Source organism: Diaphorina citri, unplaced genomic scaffold (assembly GCF_000475195.1).
Source record: "Diaphorina citri unplaced genomic scaffold, Diaci psyllid genome assembly version 1.1 scaffold2637, whole genome shotgun sequence".
Lineage (NCBI taxonomy): Eukaryota > Metazoa > Arthropoda > Insecta > Hemiptera > Psyllidae > Diaphorina > Diaphorina citri.
The window spans coordinates 35,801-55,965 of NW_007380054.1; the positions used below are offsets into that span (position 1 = coordinate 35,801).

General features: G+C 39.7%; 2 protein-coding genes across 4 annotated transcripts in view; both read right to left on the minus strand.

The window, feature by feature from the left end:
* Window positions 1–2,544, minus strand: part of LOC103519269 (spermine oxidase-like) — a 17,271-nt gene extending 14,727 nt beyond the window's left edge. For all 3 annotated transcript variants that reach the window (XM_017448132.2, XM_026830827.1, XM_026830828.1), the window contains exon 1: window positions 2,368–2,544. In XM_017448132.2, the coding sequence (XP_017303621.2) occupies window positions 2,368–2,434 (67 nt within the window). In that variant the 5' untranslated portion in view covers window positions 2,435–2,544. The remainder of the gene's footprint in view (window positions 1–2,367) is intronic.
* Window positions 2,545–5,149: 2,605 nt separating this feature from the next.
* Window positions 5,150–10,569, minus strand: LOC103519270 (polyamine oxidase FMS1). The gene is made up of 5 exons (XM_026830825.1): window positions 10,367–10,569; window positions 9,813–9,953; window positions 8,361–8,564; window positions 8,189–8,240; window positions 5,150–5,387 (listed from the first exon to the last, which is right to left on the minus strand). Exons 1-5 carry the CDS (start codon window positions 10,434–10,436, stop codon window positions 5,150–5,152), a joined length of 705 nt encoding a protein of 234 aa, XP_026686626.1. The 5' UTR covers window positions 10,437–10,569.
* Window positions 10,570–20,165: the final 9,596 nt, after the last annotated feature.

Genomic DNA, 20,165 nt, shown 5'->3' on the forward strand with positions numbered 1-20,165 from the left:
GCTCCCTTATGTTTCCACCATTACCTACGCCATCGCCATCGAGAAAGGTAGTACTTTCAAGTTACTACAAATCCCTCAAGATTCTGCAAAGCAATCCTTTTTTGCGACTTGACCCCCCTAATTAGTGGGCGCAGTCTAAGAACGTCATAATTACATGGAGTGATGTTTCCTATTAAGTCAGCCATTCACTATCAAGTAGAGCTGATTAGGTCCACCTGTCAGGTTACCTGATAGTGTGTGTGCTCATCAGGTATCAGGCAGACCTGACAGACGGACCTTTTCAACCGTACCTGTCAGGTCTACGTGATAGTGTGTGTGCTCATCAGGTATCATTTAGACCTGACTGATGAACCTGACTGACAACCTGATAGTGAGTAGCTGGCCTTACTCTATTCACATTCAGTGAGATTAACCCTTCAATATCCTGTCCGCCTCCCTCCAACCCGTCTCTATGGCCCCATTAACCGTCGCATATTGGTCTTCACTAGTTGCCTCTCCGGCAAACAGAAGAACCGGTTTTCCCATGCCATTGCTGACGGGCGCTCCCAACTCGGCAGCGCTCGTGTTGAGTCTCTCCGTCGTCAAAGTTCGGATACTATAGGAGCCTCTGAAATGCTTGTTGCTGCCCCAGGAGGTCGTCAGTATCCGTGCTGGCTCAGGGATGGTGTATTTGGCTCCGAGAAAGAAGCGGAACGCCTTCATGACCTCGATTTGGACTTGCTTGTCCGTCAACGATTCCATGTAGCGTGCGGCGTGGCCTGAAATACAACCTGGGGAGAAGAAGATAAGTTCTTATTTGAACATGACATATTGATTCCTAAAGCCCAGAGAGAAAATCTGGACCGGGCCCGGGGGCAATCTCTCTTCCCGCCCTCTTGAAGGCTTTGATTTTACCCGTGATATTAATAGAACCTTAGGACTATGACTAACTGACCAATATTTTTAATTTTTATGACCTTTGTTTGTTCAAATAAAGTCGTAAGCTCTTATTGTCTAACTATGAATATGGCCAAGAAATTTAACAATGTAAGATACATGAGTTTACTGAGCAGCTGAAGCTTCGTAAACTTGAGAGAGAAGCTATCTTATGGTTGGCTGAAAGAGCTCCTTTAGGAGAATACTGCTACTCTTAATATAAATTGAAAGCTTAACCTACCTACAAACGTAAGAGGGTCCTCAGAGGTAATATAAAACCCATATACTTCCATTATCCAAGGTTGTCCGTCCACAAGGGCGGTGTCCTTGAACAGAGGATGCTTCTCATCTTCTTTGGACCAGAAGAAGTTGAACCCGAAGACACCTGGCCACCATTTTTTCGAAAACTTGACGAATATCTTGTCTACTGTGCCGAAAAATAAACCCTGAAAGAGAAAAGAATTTGTCTTTGAAGACGGGACTGGAGTTTAGCCTCCAGAGTAGGGGTAATAAGACTTAACCAGAATTCCCTCATAGGTGGATGTTGGTCTCATGGAAGACGGGACTGGAGTTTAGCCTCCAGAGTAGGGGTAATAAGACTTAACCAGAATTCCCTCATAGGTGGATGTTGGTCTCATGGAGGTACCTACTTTACGTGTCCAGCATATCTCTCATTATATCTTGTCCATCCAGAGAGCTATCTGGATGACCATGTCAGTAGCATGCAAAAGCTTTAGCTCTGTGCAGGGTTTCTCCAGACAAGCAAATACGCCGGGATCCTTCGGTGTGACATGCTCGCACTTGGTGTTTTTATGGAGATGTCAGCCTACTTATCTTCAAAATACTTTTTAAACAACACCATAAACTCTCTCTTGTTATTTTAGGAGTTGGTTTATTCTAGCGAAATAGAAACTTTTAGGATTCGGTATGTAATTACGGAAGTAGGTAACTACGAGTAGGTAATTATATTGCAAAAATAATAAATATGCAATTAGACCAAAAATTGATGAATCTGGTGTTCTGGTAATTTTTCTATTGGGTCTATAGGAGGAAATAGTAGGGAAATTTAGATGATTGGGTCTTTGGCTATTAAGTACATAGGTAGTTAGGGTTCATTAATCGAACGAAATCATTTTTAATTTAATCGCATTCTGGATATGATCTGAACCATATTTGGTCATTGATGAGATATTACACTTGAGATTTCTGGGGTAAAAAGATCAATTTTGATAGCATTTTGGATACAGCCGATCAAATTGAAGGCAAGTTTAATTAACAGGTACAAATGGTACAATAATTTACCTACTGCTATCTTTTGGCAATATACTTTGCGATACCCAAAGGAAAACAACAAAAAATGTACACTGAAAAAAGAAGAAGAAGAAGAAGAAGAAGAAGAAGAAGAAGAAGAAGAAGAAGAAAAATGTGGTAATTGACATAAAGAAAACTTACCCGCACAAACAACCAGATCAGGTAACAGGCACATAGATAGCGCCAGAGAAAGTAGTTTTAATTTCATATTTAACAATGAAAAATCACCTTTTTCAAATAATAATTTTAAAAAGCCTACTCAATACATGAGTAGGACAGCTAAATATTAACTTGAGGAATCTCACTTGAGTTGCTTCTAGTTCGTATTTGTAGTGAAACACCCCGATGTCCTATTTTGTGTTGCTAGGTGACTAGGTGTCTCTGTTTTTCATCCAACCCGGGGTACCGCATTTAAACTGTAAGAAACAAACAATGGTCACATTAAATTCAAATTTGTCAAGTTGATACTCCGTGCAAAATCGATAATTATTCCGTTAATAATAAAATAAAAACACACAAATAGGTAGGTAGGTATGTACAAATTTACGCAAGTGGCAAGTGTGCTTTATTTGCAAGAATATTAATTAGCACAATCCAAAAAGTTCACCATTTGATAACCCTTGCATTGAATATTCCGTTTTACGCAAAATCGATAATTATTAGGTTGATAATAAAATAAAAACACACAAATAGGTAGGTAGGTAGGTATGTACAAGTTTACGCAAGTGTGCTTTATTTGCAAGAATATTAATTAGCACAATCCAAAAAGTTCACCATTTGATAACCCTTGCATTGAATATTCCGTTTTAATTGCATATTTATGGCCTTCGAATCTCCAGACTGTGGCCACTTTACCTAATCTTTATTATTATTATTTTCATTTTTTGCTTTGTTTGAATAGAAATGTTAGTAGGTAAGAGATAATAACTTTATCTCTACCTTATTTATATGAATGGTTTATTTCCCTAGCTAGCTGATGTGATAACCTATGAATCCAAGAATATTTCCATAACATGATGGAAACAAAACAAACTTTGAAAACAACACCATTTTTTGCTTTTTATTTACATACGAAACGAGAAATAATCTCATTTATACTCTCACGACGCGACGGGCGAAGTGACGTCGCATCGGCTAAGACTAGAAAAGTCCCCTTGTGCTTAAGGTTTATCTTAAAGGATTAATTTATTACGAGAGGGCATAATGTTGTAAACATAATCAGCCAGCGGCGGTAGCACGTTGAACGCGCCATTTCTCCTCGGATCACTGAAGTTAAGGAACGTTGCACGTGGTTAGTCAGGCCTAATTACACCCTCTTACTCATTGGCCCTGAATATACCTCTCATACACAGATGAGCTTAGCATTACTAGTCAGAGCACTTGTGGTACAGAGGTTGAGAAGAGCATCTTTACATATTTTTGAGAGAGAAAACACGAAAGGAGAAAAAAAAAAAAACATGCAAGCAACTCTCTTTTGACGTAACCTGCCCTTTGAACTTTAAGCGTTTGAGAGAAGTAAACAATGTAAACATGTAAACATAACAACACCATAAACTCTCACTTGTTATTTTAGGAGTTGGTTTATTCTAGCGAAATAGAAACTTTTAGGATTCGGTATGTAATTACGTAAGTAGGTAACTACGAGTAGGTAATTATATTGCAAAAATAATAAATATGCAATTAGACCAAAAATTGATGAATCTGGTGTTCTGGTAAACTTCTTCCCTTTCTTGTACTTCTCCTCCTTCTTTTCTGCATCTTTTCCTCCTTTCCTTCTTCCTCTTCTCTAATCTTTCCTCTCCTAGTTCTCATTCCTCCTTTCATTCCTCCTATCCCTCTCCTTTCTCTCCCCTCCTTCTTTCACTTCTTCTCTTTTGCTAACCTCATATCTGTTTCTTTATGTATACTTTACACTTATCCTTACATGCTCTTCTCAACTTACTCATACACCGAGAGAGTAACTTTTTAACACCTCGCACCACGGTCTGATGAACAATCAGGCTCGAGATAAAAAGGAAATTAATGTGTAATAGAAATTTAGAGAAAATAAGGAAATTTAGAGCACCAAAAAAAAAAAAAAAAAAAAAAAAGCGCCGGAAGGGAAAAACTCAGAAGCACCCCTAAGTTCCCTAACCTATGACACATAAATCCAGAGATAAAGTTTTTTCGCGCATATCAGTAAAGTTTTCAAGTTTTTTAGCAAGTGTACCAGGTACTTTTCTAGGATATTGATGGTAGACTCAGTAACTTTGTGAAGGTTCATTTTAAATATCTAAATATGAAAATAACTTTTAAAACCAGTGAACAGTAAAAGTTATTTTCATATTTAGACTTTTCTAGGAGTCTCATCATAGGTTATCATTTTCAAGGTCACAGAAGCAAGTTCCTTCTGCCAATAACTTACATAATACCAAGTTGTACAAACACTTGGGAAGCTTTTGCTTGAAGTGTTAAGCAATAATGAGCGTGGTGGACATCTGGATGGTCACCGTTGGGGACTGCTCCGAATCGGGAGTTCCGTCAGCTTCGTGAGTACAGCTGTGAAGAGAGAAGGAGGACGGGGTAGGAGAAAGTCAGCCGTTCCGAGAACGAACCTGATCTGTTTAGGATAAAGTTCGCCTGAGGCGGGAATAGAAAGCGCGACCTAAGTACGCTTACAACGCGGGCGCCCCACCTTCCAAGCTAACTAGGCTGGTAGACTTATTACTGGGGACTTTTCAGTCCTGTCTGGGCAGGATATAAATAAGATTCAATTTTGAAACGACCTTCCTCATTAATCGACCCTGACTTAATGTCTGCGGGGTGGTTGTCAGCATTTTCTCTTTCCTCGCGCTCTATATTTTTTTAATCAACTGCAATTTCATTACTATCTTGAATCTTGATATGCATAATATTTACGTCTAGGGAATTGCTGCTGCTGCTACTAGGTACTGCTGATAGCTGGTTTTCCCATGCCATTGCTGACGGGAGCTCCCAACTCGGCAGCGCTCGTGTTGAGTCTCTCCGTCGTCAAAGTTCGGATACTATAGGAGCCTCTGAAATGCTTGTTGCTGCCCCAGGAGGTCGTCAGTATCCGTGCTGGCTCAGGGATGGTGGATTTGGCTCCGGGAAAGAAGCGGAACGCCTTCAGAAGAAGAAAACATCTCTTCGGAAATGAGCCCCTGAAAACAGATTCATCACTTCAGCGATTCTATCATCTTTCTATTCTAATCCAATTCCATCCCCTATACATTTCCCTTCTGTCTGATTAAGAAAATAAATTATTGATAATCATAAGTCTCTAATTTGGGACAATTTTCATACACAGAAAGCCCACTCTGAGACTTAATTGTAGGGGCAAACAGCCTTAAAAGATGGGTTAAGCTTGTATGAATCTACGAATGGGTTATCTTTTTTCGACTTTTTCAGCCCTTTTGAGGTTGTCAGTAGCTTTTTTGAGGAATGTTGTCAGCCTTTCTGAGTTTGTCAGCAGCTTTTTGCACAATGTTGTCAGATGAGTTCCACAGCAGTTCGTAAGATTTTGTAAAGGTAATAATCCAATTTTGATCTGCAGCACATGACCCTAATTTTTTTATTTTATTTTATTGTTTAAATGGTCCGCATCTTTACCCTCTATTCTCTCTAATGTAGATTGTAGAAAAGTAGATATTAACTCAAGTGATCCAATTTGAACTGGTGCATTCAACATGCTAACTCCTTGTCTCTGGCTATTCAATTTCATTTCCCTAAATTCTTCAAAAAGATTAACAAACACCCCATTTGGGTCCCTTTTCTCTGTCACGCCACTGGTCACCGTAATCCCAGTTATGATAATATAAGTTATATAAGCAAATTACCCCTCCTCTTCTCCTCTGACCCATCCTTCCCCCACCCCTCCCCGCCCTACGCCTCTGTCTTATCCAAAACCTCTAAACTTTATGCGAGTTTCATGGCACGATAAAAGCTCGGGAAAAAAAAGGTGAAAAAAGATTTTTTTTTCCTCGTTTAGAAAAAATTAACCCCGGTAGATTGTGTTAAGCGACGTTGAGCTAGGCGGTTAATCAACGGGTGGTGACATGACGGACGGACACCGATTGTAGGTCGTGCGTTAAGCAACGCGGTTAATCAACGGGAGGGTGGGTAACATGACTGCAATGACTGTGACTGGTACAAGTTCAAATTTCAAGAGTCCTGATGGATACTTCTAGATAGATCCTGTAGGTACTGATGTCTAATCGCTGGTTTTGCAGATTTAAAAGAACAATAAAATTTGAGGCATCGCATTGATGGTTTACCATTGCATCAATGGTATTGTTATCCGACTCCATCCTCTGTCACCCATTCTTGCATGCACCCATGTCAACGATACTTAACTTCAGGGATCTAGGGTTTTTAGAGTGAGATCTTCAGGGATCTGGGGTTTTTAGAGTTAGGTCTTCAGGGATTTTTAGGAGTTAAGGCTCCAAAATATTTAAAGCATAAAGCACCATAATATCTGAAATTTCTTCACCACACATTCATTATCTCCTGAACTGTACTGGTGCACTGTGCATTATCCATGAATTAACTTCGAGCTTTTTTTCCAAAAAGAAACCCGCAGATTTTCAGAGTTAGTTCTTTCTTTTGCTCTCTCTCTCTCTCTCTTTCTCTCTCGCAGTTAGAAAGCATTAAATTATCATAAACATTTACTTAATGAATTCCTCTTGTTCGCGAAGAAGGAAAAACCATAAACTGGAAAAAAGAGGATTGAGGAAGAAGAAGAAGAAGAAGAAGAAGAAAGAGGAGGAGGAAGAAAAAAAAAGACGGAGAAGCAAGGTAGGTGAAGAAAAAGAGGGAAGAGGAGAAGGACAAGAAGAAGAAAAAGAAGAAGAAGAAGGAAGGAGAAGAAAGAAGCGAGAAAGGAGTAGATGGAGGAGGAGGAGGAGGAGGAGAAGAAGAAGAAGAAGAAGAAGAGGAGGAGGAAGAGAAGAAGAAGAAGAAGAAGAAGAACGAAGAGCAAGGAATATCCTCTACTCCTTCCTCGAAGAAGAAAAGGATGATGATGATGATGATGAAAACACCAAAAAGAAGGAAGGAGAAGAAAGAAGCGAGAAAGGAGTAGATGGAGGAGGAGGAGGAGGAGGAGAAGAAGAAGAAGAAGAAGAAGAGGAGGAGGAAGAGAAGAAGAAGAAGAAGAAGAAGAACGAAGAGCAAGGAATATCCTCTACTCCTTCCTCGAAGAAGAAAAGGATGATGATGATGATGATGATGATGATGATGATGATGATGATGATGATGATGATGATGATGATGAAGTTGAAGCAAACACCGAAGTCAAAGAAAAGTGAAATACAACCAAGGAACGGATGAAGGTAAAGAAAGTGCATGAGGTAAAAAAGAAGGGTGGAAAAAGAAGAAGAAAAGGGCGAAGAAGAAGGCAAAGAAAAAAGTAAAAAAGATGAAGACGAAGAAGAAGAAGAAGAAGAAGAAGAAGAAGATACATCTAGGCATTCTAGGCTACTGCGTGTTAGACCAGCCACTCACTATCACTATCAGGTAGAACTGACAGGTACACTTGATGAGGTCCACCTGTCAAGATGAGCACACACACTATCAGGTAGATTTGAAAGCCGGAACATCTAGGCATTCTAGGCTACTGCGTGTTAGACCAGCCACTCACTATCAGGTAGAACTGACAGGTACACTTGATGAGGTCCACCTGTCAAGATGAGCACACACACTATCAGGTAGATTTGAAAGCCGGACCTGATCAGGTGTACCTGTCAGGTCCACCTGATAGTGAGTGGCTGGCCTTGGTAATCCAGTAACAAACCCCCTTTTGCCTGCTCTGTGCCTTGGCACATATTGCCTCCCGGTAGTCCTGGTATATGGTTTCAGAGTCCCATAATCCCAAGGCATGCAACGCTCTTTGCACCAAAGTGATCTTAAATTTTTAACTTTCTACCTATTAACTTTTCAAGTATATCGTGTCTTACCTATTTACCTTTCATGTACATATTGTCCTAGCGAACCATTGTGATTTTCCATATGTTCATGTATGACAACATTGAGTGTCTATTAACTTTTCATTGTTTTCAAGTATATGGTGGTCTTACCTATTTACCTTTCATGTACATATTGTCCTAGCGAACCATTGTGGGTTTCCATATGTTCATGTATAACAACATTGAGCAGTCGCATCATCCTACTTGCCTCGTCAGTGTCCATTTGAACGCCGGTGGAGTTGACATTGATAAAGGACTTCACATAGTCCGGACATTCGGTGTAGACCAAGTTGAACTCGTTGGCCATTTCGTACACCACATTACCTTTCTGGCCAAATATCAACTGGGCTCCCAAGTCCACGGTGATGTTCTCGTCTGAAACAAGAACAGGAGTGCCATCGTAGTTAGCTTGGTTGGTAGCGCGTCTGCCTTGTAAGCGCTAGGCCGTGGGTTCTATTCTCGCCCGGGGCTGATTTTATCCTGAACGGATAAGGTTCGTTTTCGGAATGGCTGGCTTTCTCCTATCCTGTCTTCCTTCTCTCTTCACTTTCGAAACGATAAGACCTTAGCAGTTACAGGAGGCAAATAAGTCAAATGTCGTGGTAGGCAGACAACTCAACTTTCAGTCTAGTTAGCTTGGAGCGCGCCAGCCTTGTACTTAAGCGTTAAAGTGTGTCCACGCATAGTCGACCGACCATCGATCGATGTCGACTGACACGTCCACACTACCTCGACAACATAGATTTACCTCGTCGATCAACAGCGATCGATGTCAGTCGTCTATGTTTGGACACACCTTTAGGTTCCAGCTTCGGAGCGATCTTTATCTCTGACCGATAAGGTTCGTTTTCCGAACGAGGCTGGCTTTCTCATATCCTGTCTTCCTTCTGTCAATTTCGGGACGATAAGTATTTACAACCTGGTCTACATTCGTTTGTAGTTTTCCCTCTACAACTACCTGAAAACGGCTACTTTCTCTGTGGAGTATAACATCTCTTAGCAGCTCTATCAAACTCTCTTGACTTGGCAGGGCGGAGCGCTATCGTGCTCCTTAACTCCCTCTACCAAACCTCTTTTGTAAAATATACAAAATGATTTTTTTTTTTCACTTACCATAAGGAATGTTGTGGACACGACCGCCTATCCTGTTTTCCGCCTCTAAAATGATAAAGTCTTCAAATCCGTTGGATACAAGTCTGGTGGCTGCAGCTATGCCAGCTGGTCCTGCTCCTACTATTATTAACCTGTGTTTCTCTAGAACAAAAAACCACCAATGACATTACCTACTACAGACAATTTGGAATGGAACCGTGACCCCACAGGAATCGGTCCAAATGTTCAAAAATCGGGAAATGGGTGCACGTTTTCGTTTCAGGGTCCTCTGATTCTAAAAAAAAAGTGATTTTTAGTCTATTGTACTATGTATATTGTATACGTAGGTACGTATGTCTTTGTACATGGTACCTGTACAAAATATCTCGAGAACAGTTTGTCACTCAAGTTAACATCACATCGTGTCAAACTCTCTTGACTTGGCAGGGCGGAGCGCTATCGTGCTCCTTAATTCCCTCTACCAAACCTCTTTTGTAAAATATACAAAATGATCTTTTTTTTTTCACTTACCATAAGGAATGTTGTGGACACGACCGCCTATCCTGTTTTCCGCCTCTAAAATGAGAAAGTCTTCAAATCCGTTGGATACAAGTCTGGTGGCTGCAGCTATGCCAGCTGGTCCTGCTCCTACTATTATTAGCCTGTGTTTCTCTAGAACAAAAAACCACCAATGACATTACCTACTACAGAAAATTTGGAATGTTGGAACCGTGACCCCACAGGAATCGGTCCAAATGTTCAAAAATCGGGAAATGGGTGCACGTATTCGTTTCAGGGTCCTCTGATTCCAAAAAAAAAGTGATTTTTAGTCTATTGTACTATGTATAGTGTATACGTAGGTACGTATGTCTTTGTACATGGTACCTGTACAAAATATCTCGAGAACAGTTTGTCACTCAAGTTAACATCACATCGTCGTAGGTACGTATGTCTTTGTACATGGTACCTGTACAAAATATCTCGAGAACAGTTTGTCACTCAAGTTAACATCACATCGTGCGTGGTCCAGATTTGGTCGGGTGACCATCACGTCATTTGTAATATTGATAAAATAGGTAACTTACCCGCACAAACGGTCAAATGAGGTAGTATGCACATAATCCATATTGCACTGGAATGTACTTCAAATTTCATATCGATCAATAAAGGTAAAAAAAAGTTAGGTATTTAAAAATAACAATTTAAAAAATATTAACTTCAAAAATAACCATAAAATAACGTCATTAACCATAAATGTATAACCAGAACTTTGAAAAGTAATAGGCAAAGACGTAAAAGGATGTACGATTTGACAAAAGGTAAATGGATTTTTTTAATTTTTAAAATTTTTCCCGGATGCAAGTTTGGTTACTTTATCACGTAATAATGAGTTGTTTAGTAGGTAGATACCACTGAAAATAAATCGGGTCCCAGCCGAAAGCTTATCATCCTAGTGATAACTCTCGCAATGGTCCATCCTAATTCATTTTTCCTTCTCCCACTTCCATTGGGAACTGCAATGATTATGGCTTCTTCCGTAGGCCCGGTATACAGACGCTACTACATGTCTCCGAAATTGATCTTCCAACCTGGTCATTCGACAGATCGTAGTATTCATGTGTATGCGGCATTTGCGCAAAATTCACTCGTTTATTAGACCCGAAATTCGCGCAAATATCGCGTACACAGTACACACAAACTGCTAAAGTTTTAGAAATACCTTAGCCGTTGTCCTGCTAGAACGAATCCTAGTATTTCAAAGTTTCCGATTCCGATCCCCGGGTGGATGTACATCCGGACCCGCATGCTGAGACTTACCCAGGTGTATCTTCATTGCAACGCTACTCTGTGTGACACCCTGGGCGGAGGATCGAGGAGGATTCCGGTCCAAATTTGTCGTGCTTGTTTAAGAATTCCCGGATGCAAGTTTGGTTACTTTCTCACGTAATAATGAGTTGTTTAGTTGTTTAGTAGGTAGATACCACTCAAAATAAATCGGATCCCAGCCGAAAGCTTATCATCCTAGTGATAACTCTCGCAATGGTCCATCCTAATTCATTTTTCCTGCTCCCACTTCCATGGGGAACTGCAATTATTATTGCTTCTTCCGTAGGCCCGGTATACAGACGCTACTACATGTCTCCGAAATTGATCTTCCAACCTGGTCATTCGACAGATCGTAGTACTCGTATTCATGTGTATGCGGCATTTGCGCAAAATTCACTCGTTTATTAGACCCGAAATTCGCGCAAATATTGCGTACATAGTACACACAAACTGCTAAAGTTTTAGAAATACCTTAGCCGTTGTCCTGCTAGAACGAATCCTAGTATTTCAACGTTTCCGATTCCGATCCCCGGGTGGATGTACATACGGACCCGCATTCTGAGACTTACCCAGGTGGATCTTCATTGCAACGCTACTCTGTGTGACACCCTGGGCGGAGGATCGAGGAGGATTCCGGTCCAAATTTGTCGTGCTTGTTTAAGAATTGCAAAAAAAGAAAAAAAAAAATCTACACTCAGACCAGGTTGGAAGACATCCTAGCGTGTGTGCCGGACTTTAGAGAATATTAAATATAACTTTATTAACCTAGTACAGAGTACAGGAGATAAAAACAGTCAAGCTTGAATAATTAGGCCAAACAATGTTTGTCTACACGTAAGCTGTTTACCTGGAATAAACAAGCATTTAGAATAGAGCGCCACAGACGAACTGTCTCAAATCATGAATTTTTTGGGGTAAAGCTCTGCTTCACAATTTTTGAGATTGAAGTGGGATTGAACCCGCACTCTCCTGATCTACACTCAGACCAGGTTGGAAGACATCCTAGCGTGTGTGCCGGACTTTAGAGAATATTAAATATAACTTTATTAAAGTATACATAAATAGTCTAGTTTTAAGCTTTGAAAACGGGATACCATGTCAAGTACTAATTAATACTAAAATAAGAAGAGAATAGGTCTTCACTTGACTAAATAAACGAATTTATTGATGGAAAAGAGTCAACATGTTTCAACATCTCATGATGCCATCCTCAGGACAGTCCGAATCGGGAGTTCCGTCAGCTTCGTGAGTACAGCTGTGAAGAGAGAAGGAGGACGGGATAGGAGAAAGTCAGCCGTTCCGAGAACGAACCTGATCTGTTTTGGATAATGTTCTCCCCGCGCGGGAATCGAACCCGTGACCTAGCGCTTACAAGGTAGACGTGCTACCCTCCAAGCTGACTAGGCTGCCACCAATAAATTCGTTTATTTAGTCAAGTGAAGACCTATTCTCTTCTTATTTTAGTATAGTCTAGTTTTGAAAACTTTGTCCCGTTTTCAAAGCTTAAAACTAGACTATTTATGTATACTTTAATAAAGTTATATTTAATATTCTCTAAAGTCCGGCACACACGCTAGGATGTCTTCCAACCTGGTCTGAGTGTAGATTTTTTTTTTTTCTTTTTTTGCAATTCTTAAACAAGCACGACCAGAAAAAGGCTCCCATTTGGCACCCGAGCAAGAGTGGAGAGGGGCAAAAACTTATCTCATTTGATAGAGGGAACTGTAATTGCCAAGGTTCTATCGTCCCAAAAGCGAAGAGAGATCCCAAAAGCGAAGAGAGAAGGAAGACAGGATAGAAGGAAGCCAGCCTTTTCCGATAACACACCTTGTCGGGAGCCTTATAATCTGAGAACAAACCTGATCTGTTTTGGATAATGTTCTCCCCGCGCGGGAATCGAACCCGTGACCTAGCGCTTACAAGGTAGACATGCTACCCTCCAAGCTAACTAGGCTGACTAGTCAACTCTTCGACGCGATGGCGACGCCGCGCGCCGACGCGACGTTGGATAATTCTTTTTAACTTGAACTTCATCTCACCTTGTGAGCGGCTTTATTTTGGTACAAACTCTTTATTAGATATTAATACTCGTATTAGGTACCTAGTTAGATTATTACCTAGGGACCTAGTTTAAATATAATTTCCAAGAAATCCAAACCAGGTATGTAGGTAGTTTATTGACCCACTGACCCCACTGTTCAGTAAGTAGAATGAGGTGATAATTAACACATATTAGGTAGCTGAGTAGATATATTATGACTAGGCTGACTAGTCAACTCTTCGACGCGATGGCGACGCCGCGCGTCGGCGCGACGTTGATAATTCTTTTTAACTTGAACTTCATCTCACCTTGTGAGCCGGCTTTATTTTGGTACAAACTCTTTATTACATATTAATACTCGTATTAGGTACCTACCTAGTTAGATTTATTACCTAGGGACCTAGTTTAAATATAATTTCCAAGAAATCCAAACTAGGTATGTAGTTTATTGACCCACTGACCCCACTGTTCAGTAAGTAGAATGAGGTGATAATTAACACATATTAGGTAGCTGAGTAGATATATTATTCCCTAGTTCAGAGTACAGGAGATAAAAACAGTCAAGCTTGAATAATTAGGCCAAACAATGTTTGTCTACACGTAAGCTGTTTACCTCGAACAAACAAGCATTTAGAATAGAGCGCCACAGATGAACTGTCTCAAATCATGAATTTTTTGGGGTAAAGCTCTGCTTCACAATTTTTGAGATTGAAGTGGGATTGAACCCGCACTCTCCTGATAAACAAGCATTTAGAATAGAGCGCCACAGACGAACTGTCTCAAATCATGAATTTTTAGGGGTAAAGCTCTGCTCCACAATTTTTGAGATTGAAGTGGGATTGAACCCGCACTCTCCTGACTACCAGGTGAGCGCATTGATTACCACGATACTCAGCAGATATCTAAAATCTAAAACTAGTTTTTACTTTCCTTATCCTATAGGAAGGAAAGTAATGTAATCGGGTCAAAATTTCGATGGTCAGTTTTTAGTGCCAAAACACGTTTTGAGGTCCCTAGAGCCTAAATCCAAAGTTTCAGCCATTGGTCCGTGGGTGTGTCTGTGTGTCCGTGTGTCTGTCTGTGTGTCTGTCTGTCTGTCTGTCCGTCTGTAAACAAAATATCTCGAGAACGGTAAGAAGAAGAAGAAGAGATTATATATTTTTTAAAAAACACATAAACAATCTGCCAGCCTCTGGCTGTTGCCAAGTTGAAATTGAGAGAAGGTTGAAGGAATTCCAAGTTGAAATTGACAGCAAACACTTAAGGTCAGTCGGATTGAACTTTGACTCGAAATAACGACCGTTTTGTTGAAAATGAAATGGTCGGAATGACTGGTAAAAAAAAGTATCATACAGTAACTATGAATGAGGATAATTTTGTTTAGAAGATATGTATCTATTTATTTCGAAAAAAAAAAAAAAACAAACAAACAAACAAACGAACGAACGAACGAATAAACAAACAAAAACAATAAAAATGCAGTTCTTTTGTTCTCGTAATAATTGTGTGCCCTGGCAGTCCCTAATCCTCCTGGCAGGATTAGGGATTGAAATTTGACTCGAAATAACGACCGTTTTGTTGAAAATGAAATGGTCGGAATGACTGGTAAAAAAAAAGTAACTTCATCATACAGTAACTATGAATGAGCATAATTTTGTTTAGAAGATATGTAGGTATCTATTTATTTCGAAAAAAAAAAACAAACAAACAAAAACAATAAAAATGCAGTTCTTTTGTTCTCGTAATAATTGTGTGCCCTGGCAGTCCCTAATCCTCCTGGCAGGATTAGAATTCTATCTAGCTAGGTGAATAGGTAGTAGCAGCTAAATTATAGCTATAGTATAGGATATACCTATCTAGCTACCCGTATACCTAATGTTATTTTTCACAGGATTTTCATGACTACCTATTTTAGCTATCTATTTCCATTCACTAGAAGCCCAAGTTGATTTTTATTCGACTCTAAAGCTGTGGCCACACATAGTCAACCGGCCGTCGATCGATGTCGACTGAACCGTCCACACTGCCTCGACAACATAGATTAATTTCGTCGATCGACGGCAACTCGACTATGTTTGGACACACCTTTACACCATCGAGATTTTTGATTCTAACCTAACGTGTTTATTGGCCAGCCTAGTTAGCTTGGTGGATAGCGCGTCTGCCTTGTAAGCGCTAGGCCGCGGGTTCGATTCCCGCTCGGGGCGGATTTTATCCTGATGGCATAATGTTCGTCCTCGGAACGGCTTGCTTTCTCCTATCCTGTCTTCCTTCTCTCTTCGATTTCGGGACGATAAGACCTTAGCGGTTACAGTTCCCTCTGTCAAACCTCTTAAAAAAGGTCTCTATCTCCATTCCTTTTCTATTCTATTCTAACAAGCTCTATTCTCTTCTGTCCCCAGGCGTCAAGTACAAGCTGGGCGGTTTCTATCTCCATTCCTTTTCTATTCTATTCTAACAAGCTCTATTCTCTTCTGTCCCCAGGCGTCAAGTACAAGCTGGGCGAGATTTTACCGCACAACACCGGCACGTGTTTGGAGTGTAAGTGCGGCTCAGATGGCCGCGTAACATGTTCGCCTAATGATTGTGTCAGTAGCGAGCCGCAAGATGAAATGTTCAGTAGCCGCCATCAGGACTCGAACTCACTGGATATGTTCGACGTGGATATGTTCTAGGAACGGAAGCAGCGGTGATCGAGTATGCTCTAGGAACGGAAATAACGGCGACTGTTTCTTCCTTTTGAACGGCTGAATAAGTGGAGTTCATAGAATATAACGATCTCGAAAAGCGGCAGAATTTCCAGGATCAAGTTCCAACAAAAATGGAAAGAACAGCGACCGGTTCTCGCCTGGTCGCGGGTTCGATTTCCGCCCCAGCATTTGTTATTAGACTTGTTAGGTTGGTATTCGGTAGATCTATGTGATTTTATTGGACGCAGTAAATTAATTACCTATTGTTTAATTCAATGGAATCAATGAAATTTATAATCCACGGTTATTATTAGAGCTCAGAGGGCTCAGGTTAAAAAACAAATAAAGTATCATCTAACAGTAAATTTACGATGTAAAATTTTGCCCATTCACGGTTTTTGAATAAACAATTGAAAACTTTGCATAATGCTCTCGCGTAATGAGGGGGCTATTTTGTTTCAATTGTGAAAAAGCTTCGAAACAATGGGGAGCGTTCGACTTTTAGTTTTATTTGTTTATCATTTAGTTGAATTACAATTTCATCAGGGTCACGAAACCAGAACAAATCATCACTAAGCAGGCAGAACGAAACCAGAACAAATCACTAAGCAGCCCAGACACGTGTTTAATCAAGAACGAAACCAGAACAAATCACTAAGCAGCTGAGACACGTGTTTCGTCCTTTTTTGGACTCATCAGTTGGACATAGCTGGAAATTGAACCCGAGACCCTTGGATTATGAAACAGAGACCTTTACAAGCAAGCCACCATGACTTGGTGATGTGTTATGGTTTTGTTGTAGTATTTAAACCCGATACTCAAAGAGGTTCTTACACCATTACATCAAGTATCTAGAAATCCCACCAGAGTTCAGCATATATGTCGTCACTACTCTATAGGTAACTGAATGTAACTAGCTTATAAATCGTCCAGCTTACACACAGAAGGATTCCGGGGTATTGTTCGAATGCTTGGAATGCCAACAAATATTGAAAGTTTTTTTTTTTTTGAACTGTATGTGGCATTGTAACAATTATTATTATTATTTTAACATTTATCCTTTAAATCACTACATGAGTTATACAATGAACTGTATGTGGCATTGTAACAATTATTATTATTATTTTAACATTTATCCTTTAAATCACTACATGAGTTATACAACCATCAGGGTCGTTCACTCATCGGGCTCCAGGGCAAACTACATTTAGTTTGACTCTTCCTAAACAGGGCCGTATTTAGGGAGGTGTCCAGGGTGCTCGGCTTCCCCCAAGGCTCTTATTTTGTTCATCTACTGTTTGCTAGACTCCGAAAAAAGACAAAATGGGCTGTTGTTACACAGGGCCGTAGTTACGGGGGTGCCCAGGGGTCTCGGTATCTCTCCCAGCCTCTCCTCCTCAGGCTCTTATTTTGTTCCCTATTTGTGGGATAGATTACCCCAAATTTAGAGCATCCAAACCGCGGTATGTCACTAGTTTGAGTCTTAGCCACTCCCCCCTCGATAAAATCCTGGATACGGGTCTGTTCCTACAAATGCTCGTAAGATTACTAAATACCTACTCGAATATTATTTTTTGGGGGGAAAGGGGCCCCTTCGAGGAATCCCGGCCCGGGGCAAATGGGGCCGGATATAATCCCTTCTGGACAACCCTGAACTTTCTAATATTTCGTAGGGTTTACAAAGTTACCTTTCAGAGGCGTGGCGGCTTTTGAACGCTAAAGAGGACTGAAAATTCCTCAACGGCCTTTGAAATCACCCGAGGGTTAAACTCGCCGTTTAAACCAAACGGGTTAACCATTGCACTATTGTTTTAGAAGAATTTTAATGTCTAGGTAAATTTATTTAGGATTAATAAGTAATTTATAATTTTAGATGATAATAAAAGTATAATATATTATGTAATAATTTTCTAATAAAAATCTTTGGTTAAGTTTGGATGTAATTAGATACGTAGGTAGCACCTACAAATCCAAGTTAGAATAGTTTAAAGTGGGTGTCTACCTATGTCAACATTTCTTTTTCTTTTTTCTTTCAAAACACCCTGTTTACCTACGAGTAGGTATGTACATAATTTATTATTTAAAATTATAGTTGATCTATTATTTAACTACTTATAATATTTATTCCAAAAGAGAGCCATCATAAATCTAATTAACTTTTCGTAGGATTTACCTAGTTTTGTATTTTCCGTATGATTGAAATTCATCCTTGGGGGAAAAAAAGTTTTCCTTTTAGGATGATCTGTTTATCCCTTTTTACGTTTTTGATAAATGCTGTGATTAAACAAAAATCTTTAGTTTGTTAACTTATTTCACTCCCAAACCCTTCCACAACCTTATGAACAATTAGCTTAAATGTAAATTGAAACCATATCTCCCAATATTTAGCACCTCCTAGTTCTTCCTTAAATTGATATCAACATTTTCACTTCAACCATAACCTATTTAAAACGTTAAGTAAATAATAATAAACAACAGAGTAATAAAAGTTTATTCTAGGCGCATTTTATTATACGCCGTTAATCATTTATATTGTTAATTTTAAATCCTAAATCATTTATATGTACAGGGTGACCCCACACAAAATGAGTTTTTCTTCAGTCCATCTGGACTTGTGTGGAGACACCCTTAGATAATATTATTTTGAATTTCCCGTTTAAACGGCCGATGACGAAACGATAATGTTCCAGTTTTAGTTATTGCACATGCGCAGAAGAATATTATGGTATTCGTGATGTTCAAATATCCTGTAAAATGGCCGATATCCATCCCGAAAACGATAATTTTCTTGTAGTGATCAAATTTTGTTAATTGCACATACACAGAAGCTTAAAACAAGAATATTATTGTGTTCATTATGGATCAGAGGAAATTCACGTTTAAACGGCCGATGACGAAACGATAATGTTCCAGTTTTAGTTATTGCACATGCGCAGAAGAATATTATGGTATTCGTGATGTTCAAATATCCTGTAAAATGGCCGATATCCATCCCGAAAACGATAATTTTCTTGTAGTGATCAAATTTTGTTAATTGCACATACACAGAAGCTTAAAACAAGAATATTATTGTGTTCATTATGGATCAGAGGAAATTCAAGATCATTCATTACCTACCTATTTTTCTTCTTTTGTATAATTTAGGGCTGAGAACTGCACAGTCACCCATTTTCTGGTTTAAACTTGTGTAAATTTTCTATTTCTAGTTTAACTTATGTAGTCGAATTCAAAACATTTTTCATACTTTGGGGTTTAAACTGGTAAAATAGGTCTGTGGTCTCGGGCCTTATAGGGTGTTAGTTTTATTTTTGTTTATTGATTTTACAATAGAATAAGATAAATGTAATTATTATTACTACATATTACCAATATATTATTAATAACCGAGTTGTTTTCTTACACCTTGAGCAACGTTGCGCCAGCCTAGTTAGCTGCCTTGTAAGCGCCAGGCCGCGGGTTCGATTCCCGCCCGGGGCGGATTTTATCCTGATGGTATAATGTTCGTTCGTTCTTTCTCCTATCCTGTCTTCCTTCTCTCTTCGATTTCGGGACGATAAGACCATAGCAGTTACCACAACCACAACCACAACCACAACCAACAACCACAACCAACAACCAACAACCATAGACTCTATGGAAACCAACAACCAACAACCAACAACCAACAACCAACAACCAACAACCAACAACCAACAACCAACAACCAACAACCAACAACCAACAACAACAACAACAACAACAACAACAACAACAACAACAACAACAACAACAACAACAACAACAACAACATTCCTCCAACAACCAACAACCAACAACCAACAACCAACACCCAACAACCAACAACCAACAACCAACAACCAACAACCACAACCTTATTATTCATGAGCTATACAACCTACAACCAACGAAACCAGAACAAATCATCACTAAGTCATGAGTTATACAACCTACAACCAACGAAACCAGAACAAATCATCACTAAGCAGGCAGAACGAAACCAGAACTTTTTTGGACTTATCAGTTGGACATAGCTGGGAATTGAACCCGAGACCCTTGGATTATGAAACAGAGACCTTTACAAGCAAGCCACCATGACTTGGTGATGTGTTATGGTTTTGTTGTAGTATTTAAACCCGATACTCAAAGAGGTTCTTACACCATTACATCAAGTATCTAGAAATCCCACCAGAGTTCAGCATATATGTCGTCACTACTCTATAGGTAACTGAATGTAACTAGCTTATAAATCGTCCAGCTTACACACAGAAGGATTCCGGGGTATTGTTCGAATGCTTGGAATGCCAACAAATATTGAAAGTTTTTTTT